General features: G+C 46.1%; 1 protein-coding gene across 1 annotated transcript; it reads right to left on the reverse strand.

Moving 5' to 3' along the window:
• Window positions 1–13,993: 13,993 nt before the first annotated feature.
• On the reverse strand, window positions 13,994–17,832 carry LOC142821506 (uncharacterized). The gene is made up of 2 exons (XM_075912647.1): window positions 17,448–17,832; window positions 13,994–14,589 (listed from the first exon to the last, which is right to left on the reverse strand). The coding sequence occupies exons 1-2, from the start codon at window positions 17,830–17,832 to the stop codon at window positions 13,994–13,996; spliced, it is 981 nt and encodes a 326-aa protein (XP_075768762.1).
• Window positions 17,833–21,420: the final 3,588 nt, after the last annotated feature.

The following is a 21,420-nucleotide window of genomic DNA, read 5'->3' on the forward strand; positions in this document are numbered from 1 at the left end:
TCAGTGCCAATCTAGACGCGCTTTTGCGCAAGAAAGCTCCGATGGCCATTTTAGCCATCGGGCTTTCTTGCGCAAAAAATTAAGGTGCCTGTCTACACTGGCCTTCTTGCGCAAGTATTCTTGCGCATGAAGGCTTATCCCTGAGTGAGAGCATGAAAGTATTTGCGAAAGAAGCACTGATTTTGTACATTACAAAGTCAGTGCTCTTGCGCAAATTCAAGCAGCCAGTGTAAACAGCTGGTAAGTTTTTGCGCAAAAGCGATGGCTTTTGTGCAAAATCTTGCCTTTCTAGACACACACCCCATTTTTTAGGGGAAGGGAAGGAAGGAGGAAGAGCAGCCCATGTGCTTCCTGAGACCCAGGATCCCTAGATACTGACCCCAGATGTCTCTGTCCCCTCCTCCGGCCAGACCCCCCCCCGCACCCATCAGCCCCCCCTGCCTCCTTCCCCAGCACCCTGCCACCTGTCCCCACCAGCACAGTTGGGCAACATTAGTGAGGCTTAGGGTTTTTTGGAGGGGTGGTTTGTTGTATCTCACTTGTGTGGCCCCAGCTGACTTTTCTGTGGGTCAGTGACCCTTGACTCAAAACAGGTTCCCTGCCCGTCTCAAAAATAAAGACAATGCTGAAATCTTTTGTGTTTTACATAAAATTTTATTAAAAATGAAGCCTGACCAACAAGCCCCCAATTGGGGCCAAGCCCCCATCTTGCCACAACATCATAACACTCCTGCACCTCCCCCCAGATGCCAAACCTGAACCTATCATACACTGGAACCCCCTGTCCTGAGCCTCTCACATCTCCAAACTCCTGCACCATCCACACATTGCAAATCTGTGTCCTGATCCCATCATACTCCCAGCCTCCCTGCCCTGAGTCCCTCATACACCCCAGCCCAAACTCCTGCACTGTCACAGCTACAAGCCTGCAGCTTGCTCACCACCCCAATCCTCCACCTGACCCCAACACTCTCCAGCCTGGAGCTCCCTCCCTGAGCCAGCATCCTCTTCTCTACTTCCTCCTGCACCCAAATTTCTCCCCTCCCCGAGCTTGCATCTGTCACCCCTTCCCAGTGGTTTTTTTGTGATGGTATGCCACAGGACAGTGTACCAGCACCTATTTTCCCCCAGCACATTTTTTGGGGGCTCAATAATGAGTCATCCCTCCCCCAAGGGGATATGTGGCTCTTTGTACGCTATCCACTGCTATTTTGGCTCTTTGTCTCTAACAGGTTGGTTACCCCTGCTGTACAGACTAATTTGGCTACCTCCTGAAGCTTTTGACATTTATAGGATCTCTCTCTCTTTTGCTTCTGCACTTTCTGATGGCTTACAAGGTGTGACCTGTCTTTGAACCTTTTCCACAGTCAAAGCACTTAAATGGTTTCTCTCCTGTGTGGGTTCTCTCATGTCTACTGAGGTCTGATCGTACAGTGAAACCTTTCCCACACTTGTGGCTTTATATGGTCTCTCTCCTGTGTGGGTTCTCTGATGTACAATAAGGCTGGAATTCTGTTTTAAGCTTTTCTCATAATGGAAGCATCTATATGGTCTCTCTCCAGTGTGGGTTTTCTGATGGCTACTAAGGCGTGATCTGAAAGTGAAACTTCCCCACCCCCACACAAAGCATTTATAGGATTTCTCTCTCATGGGGGTAACCTCAGGTTCAATATCGGATGACAGATCAATAAAACTTTTTCCACACTCCAGGCATTTTCAGTCTCTCTCTCCTGTGCACTCTCTCTAGGGCAGAATAAGGCATGACTTCTAAGTCAATATTTTATCACAATCTGAGCATTCATCACAGGATTTTTTTCCATTGTGATTTGTCTGCAGAGCTAAAATGTTCTTAGGATCCTTGGATAGTCCTCCACATTCAATGGATTCCTCTGCTTTCCTGCTTGGATTGTTCTCTAGTTGCCTCTCTGCCTTGTTGATTTCTCCAGGATTCCCCGTCCCAAACACTGAGAAGAATCCCCTTCATCTCCTTCCAAAAATGTTCCCTGTGATTCTATGGTGCCAGAACATTCCTGTTGTTGATTCTCATTGTTCTCCCTTACTGTCCTAGCACTTGCAGGGGGAGAGGGAATTGAGGCAGGAGTCACTGTCTGTGCTAGGGAGAAAGGACCCACAAGGGAATGGCAAAGACAGAAAGCACAAAACAATGATAGTTCAGGAGAGTGAGAAATTGGATTCTGCCTCCACACCCCACTCACACTCCCAAGGAAGGAAATGTAGGAAGGAAACTCCTGACAGCTTACATGATGGTTGGGGAGCTGTGACAGGTGGTTGCCAGGATGACACCTGCAGACCTACCTGGGAGACATGGGGTAGAAGTCAGATCTCTCACTCACTGCTCATTTTGGGGAAACCTGCACTCACTGGATGGTTTCTGTCTCAACCGAACAAGTGCCTCTCAGAAGCTCTGTTTCTTTGATGGGCTGTAAATCCAGGGCCCATGGCACTTCCCCTTGTTCCAGCCACAGAATCAGGTCAGGTTTGGGAATGGAGAATCCTGCATAGGGGAGAAATCCGGCAAGGTGAAGGCACATGGAATCTGGGCAGAATATGTGTTACAAGGAAGATTCCTTGTGCTCAGACTGAGCTAGCAGAGAACTGCGGTAACTCAGACAACTTGAGAGCAACAGACTTGTGGGACAGAATTGGGTGAGGAATGTGACAAAGTTGGGATTGTAGTCTCTCTTATGCTGCATGTGATTTCTACTGTACTGTGATAATCCTCTGTGTGCCTCAGTTTCCCTGGGCACTGCATCTCTATCTAGATGGTGGTGGGAATTTGGAGGTGACTCACTATGGGAGGATGCCCAAGCCAGCATATTCACAATTGCCAAGGCTCAGGTAATCTGAGCCTGGGTGGGATGTGTGACCCAATGACACTTTTGCGAAGCTAGACGAAGGCTTGAGACAGGGCTGGCTGCAGCCAGGGATGAGCAGTGGCAGGTGGAAGTGAGTCTCCCTGACTTGGGGACAGATGAAGGGCAGAGCCTTTGGCTCTGGGCCCCCTTCTCTCCAACATGGATTGTACTGACTGTTCCCGGGTCCTGTGCTAACAAGTCCGTTCTAGGTATGTTAAGAAGTGGGTATTTAACCTATTTTGTAGTTGACAGAATTTTTATCGAGTACACAATTAGTCAATAAGGGAAGCTGCACTTGCTCACACTGTGTCCAGGAGCTACCCCCGCTGCAGTTTAAATGTAGTAGGACTTGGGCTGAGCTGGGCTTACTCAGTCCTGCCTTTTGCTGGGTCCTGCAGTACTTTTCTGTGGGGTAGTCCCAGAGATCTGCTGCAGGCAGAGATGCTTTGAAGCAGCCTCCCATGGTGCCCACACCCACTCAGCTGCCTCGGACAGCACTGGCTGTCCTCTCCTCCCTCGCTTGCTGCTTCTGAAACACAAGTCTAGACTTAACAGGTAGTTGACTAGTCCAATATCTGCTTGCATCTCTAGACTATTCTATGCGGTATCTCTGTGACCTAATGAACCTTCTGTTCTGAGAATCACTCTGGTTGCAAGAGGGTGAGGGGGAGGCAGGACCCAGCGACTCCCCACATCTCAATGACAGAGGCTGATATCTTGCCTTCACTAAGAGTTGTAATGATCTGGGGGACTTATTAATACACACAAAGCTTTGGAGCTAAACTCCTGCATTATTTCCAAGTTGGCATAACCTAGAGCCCTTCCAACACATGGAACTAATCCAAGAGAGGCAGGTGAATGGTCTGTGAATGAGAAATAATGTACGCAGGACAGTATCCTGATTCTGGCCCCTTAAAGCTGGAGAGATGGGAATGAATTAGCATGGCCCTTAGGTGTCTGACTCCCCTTTGCCCCAGAAGGGAGCATGGTGCTGAAAGTTGTTGGGATATGTAGGAATTAATAGGGGCCCAGGAAAGCATACAACAGTGGTAGGGGTCTGGCCAGACTAGGCATTGTCCTTTGAATATGTTTTTTCCCCTTTGTTCTTGCAGCTTGGAAAGACAGATAAAGTGTCTGACCAGTGCAGGCATTGTCCTTTCTGATGTTATAAACTGGCTCTTTCTTGTCGTTCTTGCAGCCTAGAAAGATAGTTATATTGAACAGTGTCTTGTTCTGTCTCTTGCTTATTTTCACTTACTCTCTAAAAATACCTTCAGGGTCACATCCTTTGTAACCTTCTGACATGGGAAGTCTGTAATGCAGAAAAGAGCTGATCTAACTGAAAATCCTTTAAACAGTAAACAGGAGTGGGTATAATAATATATATCATCTGCCTATTAATATTCATCAAATGGGGGTTAACATTACTGAATAAAGTCTATGGGGAAGTAGCAATAGACATATGAATTAATTAACATACTAAAATGGATAAAGGAGTGTAACTGGTGCCAAAACATTGCTCACTCACAACAGCGTGTTGGGTGCCCAAGGGGAATGAGTATCTGAAATAAAGATGTGTATACCCAATCCACTCATGAGTCACCTGTTTCTTCTTTAACAACTGGCATTACAAACAGGATTACAGGGGAAAGTCATGCCGGATCACCACATCTTGATGGATTGCTTGGTGTGGAGGCAGGAAAAGAGAATAAGGGAATTTGTGTGCAGCCATCTTGGTCTTGTTAACAAGAGAGCAAGAGTCAGGCTTAGTCTGTGGCCTGACAACGCGAGATCTGTAATTAGACGCGGCCTTTGCCTCTCGCCTCCATACGGAGATAAGGATAGAATACGGACTCTGGTAGGGACCTTGAGATAAGGAGCATCTGGGTGGAACTAAATAACTGTTAGCCATTGGTGTTTGTAATGGGAAGGAGACTAATTGTTATTGTTATTATATCTAATAGACAGTATATAAACTGCTTCATAATTGCTTGTATTCGAAGATCTGCCTTGGTATGGGGGGGGACTCCCTCCCTGTCCGAACCAGTTTTTCCCTTGCTGCAGCTCGTAATAAAACTGCCTCTGGCTACTTGTTGCTTACAAACTCAGAGTGAGGACAATTTTTTTCTTCCACAATTTGGTGCCGTGACTCGGATGGCAACGCCCGATTGAAGACAGCGACAGCGGCTGCAGACCGTCCCCCTTCACCCCCATGGCGCCAAATGAGAGGTAAGAGACCTTTTGAAGTCCCATCTGGGGTGTGGAGGAGGACTGCCTGTAGGGTCGTCTGCTTCTTGTGGGCTCACGCCATCCGAACTTCTTGAATCTGCAACAAGGTCAGACGCAAAACAGTTCCGGGGAGGTTGTTTTGTTATCCCCGAGTAGGCCTAAGTTTATGCAGTGCTGGGAACTGCTGTGGTATTGGTGGTGCCGCCCCGGGTACGGGAAGAAGGTTGTATTGCATCTGGACATAAGGCACCTAGGTTTATGCAGTGCTGGGAACTGCTGTGGTTCTGGGGGGAAACATGTTGTTTGCCGCCCCAAATATGGACGAGGTCCATAATGAGAGATGCATCTAAAAGTGGGAAAATTTCTGTGTGAAAAGCATGCTGAGTATGAATGTAATGAGTGGAGTGTGAATGCCGCTGCCCAGGTCTCTGAAAAGTAAGCTGATTCCAGCCGCACCAGGGCTCTCCCACAAGGGAGTTCTGAGCGCAAGGGGGGTCATCCGAACCTCAAGACTGAGCAGATATGTGAGGGAGTGATGACTCCCCTTATTTCATGAGCTGCTGATAAGGTCTGACACTCTAGACCCAGCAGACCCCTTCTTTGGAGTGTGTAGATTTAGTTTCCTATAAGCCACTGAACAGACGGAGAGTGGACAGGATGCTCCCCTGAATGACTAAAATGGATGGGGATCAGTCTAAGCATACCCCCCCGACCGCTGAAAGGCACCCCTGCGTACTACATGTACGTGCATCATGGTCCAAGGACCTGTAAGCATTTGATAGATTGACAGAGAAAGAAATTAAAGCCCTGAGGGATGAGATTGAAGCTCAGAAAAACAAAAATCCGCCCTGCAGTGAGAAATGTAACTTACACGCAAGTGCACAGCCTCTTCAAAGCTTAGGGGGGAATTTGGCCCAACTTTACCCCCTCTACTCCTCTCTATGTCCAGCCCTATAGGGGCCCTTACCACACATTACTGAAGATAGAGAGGAGGCACAGAAGATAATTGAAAGGTATCAGATCTTCCCTTTGGAAGAACGGGCTCTAGTTACAAATCTGTCCGATCCAAAGCAAAACACTGAGTTTTGGAAGAGACTTAACAGCTTGTGGGAAGTATTCCTCCAAATTCTCAAGGAAGGAATGCCTGCCGACCATCAAGCCATATTGGCCCTAGGCATTTTGGTTGGAAACATATACACGGAACACAATGCAGGAGCAGGAAAGGGCTACCAAGCAACTTTAGGAGATTCTTAAGCCATTGTTAGCGAATAGATAACTACAGCCTCTCTGGCTGGAATCGCAGGCTACCCAAGGATGTTTCACAATGCACAAGTGGGGGCCATCCAGAAAAAAAATAAAGAGTTAAAACCTTTCCCTCACACACTGTTATAATTAGCTTGAGGGCGTGGGAGGACGTAACCTAAAAGCCACCCTAAAAGCCAACTAGTGGGAATTGAGTTTGAAGATGTAATCACTAGAAGCTAAATCTGCCCTAACAAGGAGACACATTCTGCAAAATAAATCTCCTTACAGAGCATGGTCGAGTGATCTACCCCAGAGTCAGCAGCATAGATCAACTGCTGCAGCATGGATGTTATGAAAACCCTATACTGAGAAGTTTAAAATTAGTAATAGCTGACTGCAATAATACACATTTGGATTTACCTATTGAAAAGAATTAGGAGGTGAGGGGGCTAATGGGAAAGCCCACCCTCCTTACCAAATTAATACTGGACAAACATGTGTCATTGGGAAGGGTCATTTAGCAGGAATCAGGACAGATCATAAGAAGGAATTAAGCAATTGTTGTAATATATGAAGGGAAACCTGCTTTAAAAAGTGACTCCTTGTTTCTTGCAGCCTTTTTCAATAATCCAGGCAAAGAAACAATCAAATGTAAACATTTGGCTACAGACACTTTTGTTAAATCTGCAAAAGGAAAATAAGGAATTCTATTGACACTTAACTGGTTAACTGTATAAAAGAATGAAATCTATACATTCAATCCTTAAGGTTGCTTTAAGAAAACAAATCTTTGTTTTAAGAATCCAAGCCCTGTGTCTCTGTTCAAGGCTGAGTTGATAACACTTTTGGCTTGCTTTCAAATCCAACATTATATGTGAATACAGGCTGCCTGGCTATTTCAAAGGAATATAAAACACCTGTCCCCTCAAGTAAATTGTCCAAATACAAACAAAATATTTATAAGCGCCCATTTAACAAAATTTAATGTCAATATTATTATTACTATAGTCTTAATAAGTAACACTGTATATGATTCTTTTCAGGAAAAGAAAAGCTTTTTGCTTGCTGGAACAATAATTAACCAACACCTTGTGCTAAGGAGAAGCATTATAGCTTCACACATTAAGCCTGATCTGTGGTACAAGAGGGAAACTGAGGCATGCCACTGTTGGGCAGGGCTAGCAACTCTAGAGGTAATTCGAGGGAGTGGAAGGTCACGAGTACCAATGAAGCGCCCTTGTTCTCGTAAAGTTATAGCTCACTCGCCCATGGGAGTGGTAAGGAACTAGCTGTAACCAGTTCCCCTAACAGATCTTACGCAGTATTTTAAGTTATAATGGGCCACCCCGACGGGGGTAGAAATATTTTCTTGTCTTTCAGATCATCAGAAAGCGCTGGTGCCAGCTGAAGAAAAACAACAACAACAACAAAAAAACCATGGTTCTATGTCATGACAGAATAAGTTTGTGTTCTGTCCAAGTTTGTCTTGTGTGTCTTAATTGTAATACGTATTGCAAATATTGTTGTGTGTAGGATATTGTTTTAATGAAAGGATAATCTGAGTAAAGCAGAAGCATTAATTTAAACCATCAAAATTAATAATTGGGCCCAATCAATTGGCAACTTTAAAATTCAGTGAAAGGATAATAGTTTGGAAATTGTTTAGGCTAGGAGAATGTTAACAATGTCTCCACAGGTGAACAAAAAAGGAACTGGAAGGAAGCAAGGAGTGCATCATGTGAACAGAAGGACTGGAAGTGGGGTACCAGCCCTCTCCCCCACCGGATTGGTTTTGCTTTAATGGCTACACAAATGAAATATTTAGCTTCTGCAAATTTGCACACCAACCATAAAAGTGGTTTGGCCAGAGATAATAAGAAATCTATAAGTAACAACATGGGCAAGTGGGACATCAGCATATTTAAGTAAAGATGCCCACAACAATGAGGAAACTAGTAACCTCACCATTGCAATAACAGCTACTTGCCCTGCTACTCGTTGGTGCCTGATGCCTTAAAAGGCCTCAAGAATTATGGAATTGCATGGGTTCCTATTAACAATTAAACATCTGTGAACCATGCTTGGTCCTATAAGAGAAACAGTGACTCTAGTCAATGTAACGTCCTTCAAGTCACATACATAGAACAAATACACACTAATAGCAATGGGGAATACATGGCCTTGGGCCTCCCCTCATTCACACAGAATTATTTTGTTTATTGTAACAACATGAACACTACAAGGACAAAGAATACACAGTCCTCTGAGTTAAAGTTTGTATGGAATATTGTGGGAAAGAAGCTAAACACTAACATTAGGCTACTGAAGTTGGACCTACTGACTCCCACTGGGACTTACCACTTAAAGCCCAGACAAAGGTAACGCCTGAGGCATGGCTGTCATTTGTTAAACAATGGCCATTGCTAACTTGCCCTCATTTGGATGTTATTAACCAGGTCCTTAAGGACAAAATAGAGCCTCCCAATTGTGCATCATGTCCTGAACAGACCTGTCCCAGAACTAGGACAACTGTCACTGGTCCTTACCTTGGTGATGTTCCACACTGGTACAGACCAGCTGTGTGCTAGACTGGCTAATCAAATTGGCAAGTGCCTGATTAGGCAACGAAGGGGCTTAGCAGATACCATCGCAGATTGATTTGGGCCTGGAAACTCTGTCAGCAACACTTATGTCATAGCCCAGAAATCGTATGAGAATCCAGGCTGGTAGATGCAGTAATATCCAGTGCCTGTAAAGGCCTAGACACCAGCCAAGCCAACCGATTGATCCTGAATAGTTTGAAGGATCTGTCCAGCTCTGTGTCCATTTCACTAAACCTAACCAGATATTTGGACCAGAGACTAATTGGATTTTTAATTAATGGAACTAAATTAAAGGAATTAGAAGGCCAGTATTGAAGAATAGGATAGCTTTGACCACCCAGCCCTTATGGTGGTGAGTCCCCATCTCCCCCGTCCTACCCATGGGAGTGGGGAAGTAGAGAATCCATGATGACCCAAAGGCCCACCTGGACAGGGCATAGTATAACAGTTTGTTTTTGGCCCCTCTGGAGATTCCTCACTCAGATCAGATCAGATCAGAATGGTAACCTCCCTGCCTGTACCAAAGCAGGAGCATATAGATAGATCGAGGGCATTGCTTATTCTGAAGGTGTGGGAGCCTCCCTATACCCAGGGATTGTTGCACCCACTTTGATAAGGAAATTTTATGTACCTGCCCATTTAATATCATGACGAATCTGCCTAGGTTTGATGTGGTTGTCTCAGAGAAACAAAAACATCGAGCTGGTCCAAATAAACGGTACCTACTGGTGTTTGACTACCCAGACAGATCACTCCATCCTGCCCCTCTACATATCCATCTGTGTGTATAACAGCCCCTCGCCGGATGATCCTGACCGTTGATGGAATGTGGCTCTATCTCACTTCGGCATTGATAAGTAACCTAACATGAGATCCTGAGTGGCACGGCGGAAGTAAGTACCTAGAGGAGGGCTTACTGGCCCTGCAGGCGAAGATCGAGGAGTTGGTGGCCAATGCCCAAAGATATGTCGGGGCTGGCCGTCTGAGGTACACACAGATAGGGAAACACCGTGGACCATGCCAAACACCTACCTCTGCAGCACTCAACCAGGCAGTAGAGGTCAAACCTATAATCATGGGCAGTGCCAGTAAGGCGATGAAATATCTTAAAGATGGATTTAAATAGTGTTTGCCAAATTATGTGGGAAGTTTTGATTATAACATTTATAATAATGCTGGTGCTGTACTCGTACTTCCAGAGTAAATTAAAACCCCTTAAATTGTATTTAACCTTGTGGGTTAAGGAGAACTCCAAAGTCAAGAGAAAGGAACTATAGGAGTAAACTGAGGCAGTCCATGGTATCTTGCTGAGAACTGACAACTCAAACCTGAAAGTATTAGGCCAGCTTGGGAAGTAAAACAGTTCAACAGTTACTGTGACCCTGGTTCCCCTGGCAACCACATTCCAAAAGGGCCTCACTTTGATAAGGCTGGTACCAAACAACCACGCGGGATTGTTTTATGTTTTTTTTTTTATTCCTAGGAAATAACCTTGGTTCCAAAGGAGCTAGCTGGCTTTTAGCTCAGAGAATAGAGTCTCGTATGTCCATCAGCGAAAGACTGCTCTAGAAAGACCTTTACCAAGTTTTGCTAACCACCAACACTGCTGTGAAGTGCCAAGAACTGACTGTTGGCCAATGCTTCTCTCTGCAAAAAGATCCCTCCATCTCGAAATGATCCTACCCCGATTGATGATAAGCCTCTCTCTTCTGGTCCTGCTTTCCTACCTGCTGGACACCAGAAGAACCAAAATATTACGGGGTGATGTGCTGGTAACCTCTCCCCTGCATGATGTTGAACCACGACTGTTTCAAGAAAAAAAAAAAGAGGAAAAATCCGCTCCTCTGACACTGCCAAAGCCCAAAGATTTCTGACTACAAAAGGACATTAAGAACTGACCTTGGTGAAAGAAGCGAAGTATTGTATATTGCCAAGGAGAAACTTGTGGGAGTGGTTTGGGTTTCTCTCTTTGATCTGGACTCTGTGCTTATGGACAGGTACCATCAGCATGTACCTGCCCTCCCTAATTTGGTTACTAATTATGATATAGAATCATAGAATAATAGGACTGGAAGGGACCTCAAGAGGTCATTGAGTCCAGCCCCCCGCCCTCAAGGCAGGACCAAGCTCTGTCTACACCATCCCTGACAGATGTCTATCCAACCTGTTCTTAAATATCTCCAGAGAGGGAGTTTCCACCACCTCCCTTGGCAATTTATTCCAATATTTGACCACCCTGACCGTTAGGAATTTTTTCCTAATGTCCAATCTAAATCTCCCCTGCTGCACTTTAAGCCCATTACTCCTTGTCCTGTCCTCAGAAACCAAGAGGAACAAATTTTCTCCTTCCTCCTTGTGACACCCTTTTAGATATTTGAAAACCGCTATCATGTCCCCCCTTAATCTTCTTTTTTCCAAACTAAACAAGCCCAGTTCATGAAGCCTGGCTTCATAGGTCATGTTCTCTAAACCTTTAATCATTCTTGTCGCTCTTCTCTGTACCCTTTCCAATTTCTCCACATCTTGAAATGTGGCGCCCAGAACTGGACACAGTACTCCAGCTGAGGCCTAACTAGTGCAGAGTACAGCGGCAGAATGACTTCACGAGTTTTGCTTACAACACACCTGTTGATACAACCTAGAATCATATTTGCTTTTTTTGCAACAGCATCACACTGTTGACTCATATTCAACTTGTGGTCCACTATGACCCCTAGATCCCTTTCCGCCATGCTCCTTCCTAGACAGTCGCTTCCCATCTTGTATGTATGGAACTGATTGTTCCTTCCTAAGTGGAGCACTTTGCATTTCTCTTTATTAAACCTCATCCTGTTTACCTCTGACCATTTCTCTAACTTGCTAAGGTCATTTTGAATTATGTCCCTATCCTCCAAAGAAGTCGCAACCCCACCCAGTTTGGTATCATCTGCAAACTTAATAAGCGTACTCTCTATCCCAATATCTACATCATTGATGAAGATATTGAACAGTACGGGTCCCAAAACAGACCCTTGAGGAACTCCACTTGTTATCCCTTTCCAGCAGGATTTAGCACCGTTAACAACAACTCTCTGACTACGGTTATCCAGCCAATTATGCACCCACCTTATCGTGGCCCTATCTAAGTTATATTTGCCTAGTTTATCAATAAGAATATCATGCAAGACCGTATCAAATGCCTTACTAAAGTCTAGGTATATGACATCCACCGCTTCTCCCTTATCCACAAGGCTCGTTATCTTATCAAAGAAAGCTATCAGATTAGTTTGGCATGACTTGTTCTTCACAAACCCATGCTGGCTAGTCCCTATCACTTTATTACCTTCCAAGTGTTTGCATATGATTTCCTTAATTACCTGCTTCATTATCTTCCCTGGGACAGACGTTAAACTGACCGGTCTGTAGTTTCCTGGGTTGTTCTTATTCCCCTTTTTATAGATGGGCACAATATTTGCCCTTTTCCAGTCTTCTGGAATCTCCCCTGTCTGCCATGATTTTTCAAAGATCATAGCTAAAGGCTCAGATACCTCCTCTATCAGCTCCTTGAGTATCCTGTGATGCATTTCATCAGGACCTGGTGACTTGCTGACATCTAACTTTCCTAAGTGATTTTTAACTTGTTCTTTGTCTATCCTATCTTCTAAACTTACCCTCTCTCTGCTTGTATTCACTACGTTAGGCACACCTCCAGACTTCTCGGTGAAGACCGAAACAAAGTCGTCATTGAGTATCTCCGCCATTTCCAAGTTCCCTGTTACTGCTTCTCCCTCCTCACTAAGCAGTGGGCCTACCCTGTCCTTGGTCTTCCTCTTGCTTTTAATGTATTTATAAAAGGTCTTCTTGTTTCCCTTTATGCCTGTAGCTAGTTTGATCTCATTTTGTGCCTTTGCCTTTCTAATCTTGCCCCTGCATTCCCGTGTTGCTTGCCTATATTCATCCTTTGTTAGTTGTCCTAGTTTCCATTTTTTATATGACTCCTTTTTTATTTTGAGATCATGCAAGATCTCCTTGTTAAGCCAAGCTAGTCTTTTGCCATATTTTCTATCTTTCCTACACAGCGGAATTGTTTGCTTTTGGGCCCTTAACAACGTCCCTTTGAAATACTTCCAACTCTCCTCAGTTGTTTTTCCCTTCAGTCTTGCTTCCCATGGGACCTTACCTACAAGTTCTCTGAGCTTATCAAAATCTGCCTTCCTGAAATCCATTACCTCAGTTGTGCTGGTCTCCCTTCTACCTTTCCTTAAGATCATGAACTCTATTATTTCGTGATCACTGTCCCCTATACAGTCTTCCACTTTCAAGTTCTCAACTAGTTCCTCCCGATTTGTTAAAACCAAATCCAGAACAGCTTCTCCTCTGGTAGCTTTTTCAACCTTCTGAAACAGAAAGTTGTCTCCAATGCAGTCCAGAAACTTATTGGATAGCCTGTGCCTCGCTGTGTTAGTTTCCCAACATATGTCTGGATAGTTGAAGTCCCCCATCACCACCAAATCTTGGGCTTTGGATAGTTTGTTAATTGTTTAAAAAAGGCCTCATCCACCTCTTCCACCTGGCTAGGTGGCCTGTAGTAGACTCCTAGCATGATATCACCCTCGTTTTTTACTCCTTTTAGCTTAACCCAGAGACTCTCTACACAGCTATCTCCTACGTTCATCTCCACTTCAGTCCAAGTGTGTACATTTTTAATATACAAGTCAACCCCTCCTCCCTTTTTTCCCTGTCTGTCCTTCCTGAGCAAGCCGTACCCTTCCATACCAACATTCCAATCATGCGTCCCATCCCACCAGGTTTCTGTAATACCAATGATATCATAGTTGTATTTATTGGTTAGCAATTCCAGTTCTTCCTGCTTATTACCCATACTTCTTGCATTTGTATATAGGCATCTAAGATACTGATTTGATCTTGCCTCCCTGTTGTGCCCTGACCCTCCTTTCTCCTTGCCATTATAGGCCGTAGTCCCCCCCATTTCCAACCCATCTCCCAGTCCCGCACATTGAGCACTTACCTGTGGGCTTTGCTCACCTGCCCCCGTCGAACCTAGTTTAAAGCCCTCCTCACAAGTTTAGCCAGTCTGTGTCCAAACAAGGCCTTCCCGCTCCTGGAAAGGTGAACTCCATCTCCGCCAAGCAGTCCTTCCTGGAAGAGCACCCCATGATCAAGGAAGCCGAATCCCTCCTGGTGACACCATCGTCGCAGCCAGGCATTCACCTCCAGGATGCACCTCTCTCTGCCCAGGCCCCTACCTTTGACAGGAAGGATAGAAGAGAATACCACCTGCGCTCCAAACTCCTTCACCCATACTCCCAAAGCCCTGTAGTCACACTTGATCCGCTCAGTGTCACACCTGGCAGTATCATTTGTGCCCACGTGGATGAGTAGCATGGGGTAGTAGTCAGAGGGCCGGATAATCCTCGACAACGCCTCCGTAACATCTCGGATACGGGCCCCTGGCAGACAGCATACCTCTCGAGATGAACTGTCAGGGCGACAGATGGGTGCCTCCGTTCCCCTCAGAAGAGAGTCTCCAACCACCACTACCCTACGTTTCCTCCTCGCAGTGGTGGCAGGAGACTGCTCAACCTTGGTGGTGCAAGGCCTGGTCTCCTCCACTGTGGGGGGTGACTCCTTGTCTCCTGCAGAAAGTAAAGTGTAACGGTTATGTAACAACACAGTGGGAGGGTTAGGAGCAGGGGTGGAACACTGCCTGCTGCCGGAAGTAACCAGCTGCCAGTGCTCACCCTGCACCACCGCATCCTCCATAAGTGGCTGGTCAACAGTCCCACATCCTAGGACAGTGACCTCAGTGGACTCCACAGGAATACTGTCCAGGAATTCCTCATGGCTTCGAATGCTCCTCAGCCTGGCCACCTCCTCCTGTAGCTCTCCCACCTGCTGCCTGAGAGATTCCACCAGCAGGCACCTTTCACAATGGTTGTCTCCCCCAGCCTGGAGATCACTCAGTGGGAATTGCAAGCCACAAATACTGCAAGACCACACCAGGACCTGGGTAGAGGCATCCATGCTCAGGTTCTCTGTCTGGATACAGGCTCAGGTGGAGGAGACAGGAGAAGTACTGGCACAAGCGCTTCGGGTCTTCATCACCATCAGTCACTCCCTCTGCTCAACTCCCTCTTCAACTCCCCTGTCTGCAGTCCCCTATCCGCTTCGCTCCCCTGGTCACACTGTTCTGGCTTTTTAAAGCCTGCTTTAAAAACATGTTGTATGATGTTACTAAAATTATAGAACAGCCCCATCATAGAATTATATTGGGGATATTAATGATTATATTGCTTTTGCTTATTAAAAGTTTCATATTTGATTGTTGTTGTAAAAGATGTAGTAATAGAAATAGCTTTTATGTTTGTACTAATTATGTAATGTTTAATGAAAATAAAGGTTTAGAAAGGTAGTTGTGCTGTAAGCTCAAAAGGGGGGATTGTGGAGGCAGAAAAAGAGAATAAGGGAATTTGTGTGCAGCCATCTTGGTCTTGTTAACAAGAGAGCAAGAGTCAGGCTAAGTCTGTGGCCTGACAACGCGAGATCTGTAATTAGACGCTGGCTTTGCCTCTCGCCTCCATACGGAGATAAGGATAGAATACTGACTCTGGTAGGGACCTTGAGATAAGGAGCATCTGGGTGGAACTAAATAACTGTTAGCCATTGGTGTTTGTAATGGGAAGGAGACTAATTGTTATTGTTATTATATCTAATAGACAGTATATAAACTGCTTCATAATTGCTTGTATTCGAAGATCTGCCTCGGTGAGGGGGGGGACTCCCCCCCTGTCCGAACCAGTTTTTCCCTTGCTGCAGCTTGTAATAAAACTGCCTCTGGCTACTTGTTGCTTACAAACTCAGAGTGAGGACAATGTTTTCTTCCACATTGGGTAAGACTGCAACAACTGTTAGGAATTTTATTATCAAGTTGGTGGGAAAACAGAAGGGCCTTTTGAATGTTCCTCTGGGGAATGTCAGGATTGGCTGACCATTCAGGGATGGGTAGAATGCTCTCTTTCATTCAAAATTTCCCAGGAGAAGAAGGTCGCTGTGCTGATACAGGTTCTGTGTGAGGGCCTGTCTGGCTTGCAGGAGGTTACTAACCTTAGAAGTAAAATAGAAACTCTGCAACAAATTGCTGAAGAAAAGCAGCATGCTGTTACCCATCAGTGTGTGCCAGCAGCCAGAATGACCAAGAATTATATAGATTTTTAATCGCCTTAAGTCAGAGAATCTGCCTCTGAAGGGTCAAGTAGACACCTTAAAGAAAAATGCCTTTCCACCTCCCTCCCCCAATAGAGGTACACAAAGATAGGACATTTCAAAATTTCTTAAGTAGAGGGTCAGGAGATGTGGAGGCTAGTTGAGAGGGCCATTTTCCTTGCTAAAGGGGTAGTAAAACAAGCCTGTGTCTATGGAAGGGTATCATTCTGCCCAAGAAAAATGACTGAGGCCCAGAGAAGCTGGCACACAACAGGTAAACTTTAAAAACGTGTGGGCAGGGGGAGGCATAGTGAGAGAAGTAAGGAAAAAAGTACAGGCACAGTGAATTCAGATCCCTGTGAATGGTGGGAATTTGGTATGGTTATCCTGGGAACTATTGGAAGTGTCATTTTGGGAGATAAAGCAAGCAATTTAAGGAAAAAGAGCGAGTGAAAAGTTAACTCTGACTTTGATTTTTTTATCTACTTCAGTTTAAGTGCCCATTCTCCAGAAACTTACCGATGCTCTGTCTCCCACCTTCCTCCCCTTTTCTTCCCACCCCTTCCCCTCTCCTATTTATTTCGAGTGTCCACATCCAAAAGTCATAACTCCGGTCATCTGAAGAAGTGGACTGTGCCCACGAAAGCTCATGATATCATCTACATGTTTTGTTAGTCTATAAAGTTCTACCACACCATTTGTTGTTTGTTTGTAGTGTAAATATGTAAGGGTTTTAGAATTTAACCAACAATCATGATTTGTAAAATTCTGTTTGGAAAGCTTGAAATGAATTGTTTTTTTTATAATGCCATTTCTTTTCAAATTGTAAAACTGACAGGACACTTTTTGCCATACACAGGTAATTAGTGTTGCTTGGTTTTTGGTATTTAGCATTTAATCTTAAAGGTATGAAGTTCAATATCTTTTTATCAGACAAGTTGTGGCTGTTACATGGGGCAGCCAGAACCAGGAGAATGGAAGAGATTCTGAATTTATTTCTTGGTAAAATGGCAAATAGCCGCCATAGTAAAAGAATTAAAGAAAAACAGCAATGTTAGAAATGCTGAAGGTGGCTGATAACCAGACTATCATTTTGATAATAGTGTATGAAAACTCTGTGAGCACAAAGGAAATAGTTCCATCTTGTGCAAAAATGTATATGGCTAATTTTCATAACATTAAACTCCAAAAGGAATGTGCATTTTCCTGTAACATATGCAATGTATATTGCAGAAGGGGTAAATTAAATGCAAATGAACATGCTACTTAACATCTTATTAAGGCTCCTTACCCAACCAGCTCACAGCCTCATAGTTCTCCTGCATCGCATCCCAGTAGAGGGATCTCTGGACCGAGTCCAGCAGAGCCCATTCCTCCTCAGAGAAATACACAGCCACCTCCTCAAAGCTCACCAGCTCCTCCACAGCCAGTTCCTGCCCCTGGATCTGCAGGCCAGGGGCTGAGCTGGAAACAAACATGGGTGTTCTGCAGCCTGGCAGGGGGAGGAGGACAATTGGAGACATTTCAGAAGGGGCTGTAACCCTTTCCACACCCCTATTGTCCCCAGTCTCTGTCCCTGGTGACACACATGCCAGTCTTTGCCATTTTGGGCAAAAGCTTGAGCCTAGATATCCTATAAGCAACACACACAAGTTAGATCCCAAATCCACATGCATTTCTCTCAATACAGGGTTTGAGTTTCAACATTCCTGTGCCTGCAACAATGGGATTCGGTTCTGAGCACCCAGTAGTTCTGAAAAACAAGCCGCATATTCAGCAGCCTGAACATGGACGTAGGTGTCTACATTTAGGCTCCTATATTTCAAGTCCTTAGTCTGCCTTCATTTATTTGCAACACACACCTAGGTGCTCTCATCAGGACTAAATTGGCAGAAGTTAAGTGAAGTCGAGGGGACCATTCAGATGCTTAAAATTAAATGCAGCTGCTGAATGGTTGCAGGATAAGATCCTAAGATTCATAGATTCACAGAATCATTTCATGTATTTATTTAATCAGACACCTAATGGTGCCCACTGATAGGTTCAAGTATCACTTTAGTTCAATCTGGATAAATTGGGACACTTTGATACACCTGTTAAAGCAGCTCTAGGATCAGCAAAGCCACACATGGATCCTGGAATTCCAAGCCATGCAAGGGACTAATGCAGTCCCAGGTTCAGTTCCACTTTTTGGCTACTTCTAGACTGGCATGATTTTCCGGAAATGTTTTTAACGGAAAAGTTTTCCGTTAAAAGCATTTTTGGAACAGAGTGTCTAGATTGGCACAGACGCTTTTCCGCAAAAGCACTTTTTGCGGAAAAGCGTCCATGCCAATCTAGACGCGCTTTTCCGCAAAAAAGCCCGATCACCATTTTCGCGGTCGGGGCTTTTTTGCGCAAAACAAATCTGGGCTGTCTACGCTGGCCCTTTTGCGCAAAAGGACTTTTGCCCGAATGGGAGCAGCATAGTATTTCCACAAGAACACTGACAATCTTACATGAGATTGTCAGTGCTTTTACGGAAATTCAAGCAGCCAGTGTAGACAGCTGGCAAGTTTTTCCTGAAAAGCGGCTGATATTCTGGAAAAACTGACCAGTCTAGTCACAGCCGTTGGCTTTACACATGCTCCAATTAACAAGTGTGGGATGGTCCACATTCCGCTTCAGATTAGAGCCTGGGCCATTGAATGAGAGGTGGAGCAGGACACCGGTTGGTACAGCCAAGCTCTTGATCAAGAGAACTCCTGCTGCTTGTCAGGGGATCTCTGTCATATTACTCAAGATATAAAACCAGAAATAATTTAAACCAAACAAGCATTAAAAGAAAATTACTAGTTACATGTACTGCAATGGCATCTAATAAACCTAATCATAGAGCAAGAGGTCCCATTCCACTAGGCCCAGTACAAACACAGAAGCAAAAGACAAGCTCCTACACCAGTGGCTCCCAACTTTGAGCACTGGGATCCTTTTTCAATCTATTAAAGTTGTATGGACCCCCCAAACAATATAGCTGTTTTCAAACACTCCATTACTTGATAATATGATCAAGGAAATAAAATATTGAATATATATTTATAATTATGCAACATACAATATTAATTCAAATACATAAGTGTTTTGCATGATGTACATTTACTTTAATTTATATTTTATACTTTCCACAGACCCTGTACAGTACCATCATAGAGCACTAGGGCTACGTCTACACTGGCCCCTTTTTCAAAAGGGGCATACTAATTTTCAACTTCAGAATAGGGAAATCCGCGGGGGATTTAAATATCCCCCGCGGGATTTAAATAAAGATGTCCACCGCTTTTTTCCGCCTTGGGGAAAAGCCGGAAAAAAGCGTCTAGACTGGCCCGATCCTCCGGAATAAAGCCCTATTCCGGAAGATCTCTTATTCCTACTTCAAAGTAGGAATAAGAGATCCTCCGGAATAGGGCTTTCCAAGCTGGAAAAAAGCGGCAGACATCTTTATTTAAATCCCACAGGAGATATTTAAATCCCCCGTGGATTTCCCTATTCTGAAGTTGAAAATTAGCATGCCCCTTTCAGAAAAGGGGACAGTGTAGACATAGCCTAGGAGTCTGCTGACCACAGGCTGGGAACCACTGTCCTACACCTATGAGCTTACATGCTATGGGATAAGCTGTTTCAACAGATATATCAACTAAGGAGTTCTCATTGTCGCAAGCTTTGCAGCAAAGAGCACTAAGGATCCTTCTAGGAGCACCCCACACTGCAGTGGAGCATTATCACTGTCAGCAACCAGGAACTGACACACATGAAGACAACATCTAGGACAGGGGTGGGCAATAATTTTTGGCCAGGGGCCACTTCAAATTTTTTTTTACAGTGGCTGTGGACTGGCCCATAAGGGGTGGGGCCAGAATGCTTCTGGGCTTTCCCATCCCCAGACCATAATTGGTCTTGAGGGGAACTCCTTTGCTTCTCCCCTTCCCACGAGGCACCCATGCCCCTGGCAGAGTGGGAAGAGGCTTCAAAAGAGCCACCTGCTGCTCGCAGGGCAGAAGGAGCCGTCACCCACTCTCCCAAGTCCTGACTGGCCTGGGGCAGGGGAGCTGTGTGAAGCTTCCCTCGCAGAGCGCGCTCAGAAGTGCCATGTGCTCCTGCTGGCGGAGGGAAGTGAGAGGAAGCGTCACATGTTCGCCCCGCCCCCAGACCCTGATTGGATGCGGACTGCGGGAGCCCTTTTGCCCACCCCTGCTCTAGGAAATTTCACTTCCCGGCGGGCTCGCAGCGGCAGGCGGGCGCTGCCCGGCTCCTGGGGCCGGGCCGGGCTGGGAGCCGGGAACCAGCGGGCACCAGGCTCCCAAGAGTCAACCCCAGGGCTAGACCAGTGCGAGCCGCGTCATCGCCCCGCCCAGGAGTTACCCCAACGTCTCCAACCGCCCATCCCCACAGACACCGCCATCGTCAGGCCTCCCGTCCCACAATACGCATGCGCACTGGGATGCCCCCGTCATGAGCTGTTGGAAGCCCTTTATGGTTGTGGTCGGTGTCACGTGATCTTAGAGCCTTCCCAGGGCAAAACCGCCCGCCCGCACCGATCTATCTGCCCCGGCCTCAGCGCCCTCCCCCCACATCTCACACATCACCTACCCCGCCCCCACGCCGGCCCCGCCCCCACCTCGGCTGTCCCGATTCCAGCCCCGCCGCCCGCTCGGTGGTGCCTCTGCCTGGAAGCGGAAGCGGAAGCGGAAGCAGCAGCAGCAAGTAACGGACCCAACGGCTCCCTCGGTGCGGTGCAGCGTCCACGGCTGAGCCCGCGGCCTCCCCCTGCCGCGTGCGGAGATGGGCGGGGCCGGAGCAGAGGCAGGGAGTGATTGGTGGGCGGGCGCACTGAAAACTCGGCCGGTACGGAAATGGGGGGGCTCAAGCCGCGCGTGCGCAGCGGGTTCGGCGCCTGAGCCAGGGCGTAGCTCAGACGGGGACCGGGACACGGGGGGGGTGGAGCGACGCAGAGAGGGTTGCGGGGCTGTGACTGGTGAGGGGGAGGGACACTGGCAGCTCCCTCACCCAAGGGAGCGAATCTGCTTCCCTGCAGTTGCTCTCACGGGGGGGGGGGCAGGAAACTTACCTCTGGGTCTAAAGCCTCCGCAGTTACAAGGCAAATATGTAGGGCGCCTCCCCCCCCCCCCCAACACACGGCTCCCAGTTTAATGTCCCTGTTAAAACCCGTCTCAGCATTTGGGGGCGGGGGCAAGTGGACGGGGCTGGGCGCCTGCTGTCTGATTGGT

Source organism: Pelodiscus sinensis, chromosome 31 (assembly GCF_049634645.1).
Source record: "Pelodiscus sinensis isolate JC-2024 chromosome 31, ASM4963464v1, whole genome shotgun sequence".
Classification (NCBI taxonomy): Eukaryota; Metazoa; Chordata; order Testudines; family Trionychidae; genus Pelodiscus; species Pelodiscus sinensis.

What these genes read in the sequence shown, in the direction of transcription:
- LOC142821506 (XM_075912647.1), bottom strand. Translation starts at nt 17,832, where the DNA reads ATGCATGTGGATTTGGGATCTAACTTGTGTGTGTTGCTTATAGGATAT. An exon ending in TGAGGCTGTGAGCTGGTTGG is followed by an intron (nt 14,590 to 17,447) that starts GTAAGGAGCCTT and finishes TACTTTCTGCAG; the next exon opens with GAGACAAGGAGTCACCCCCC.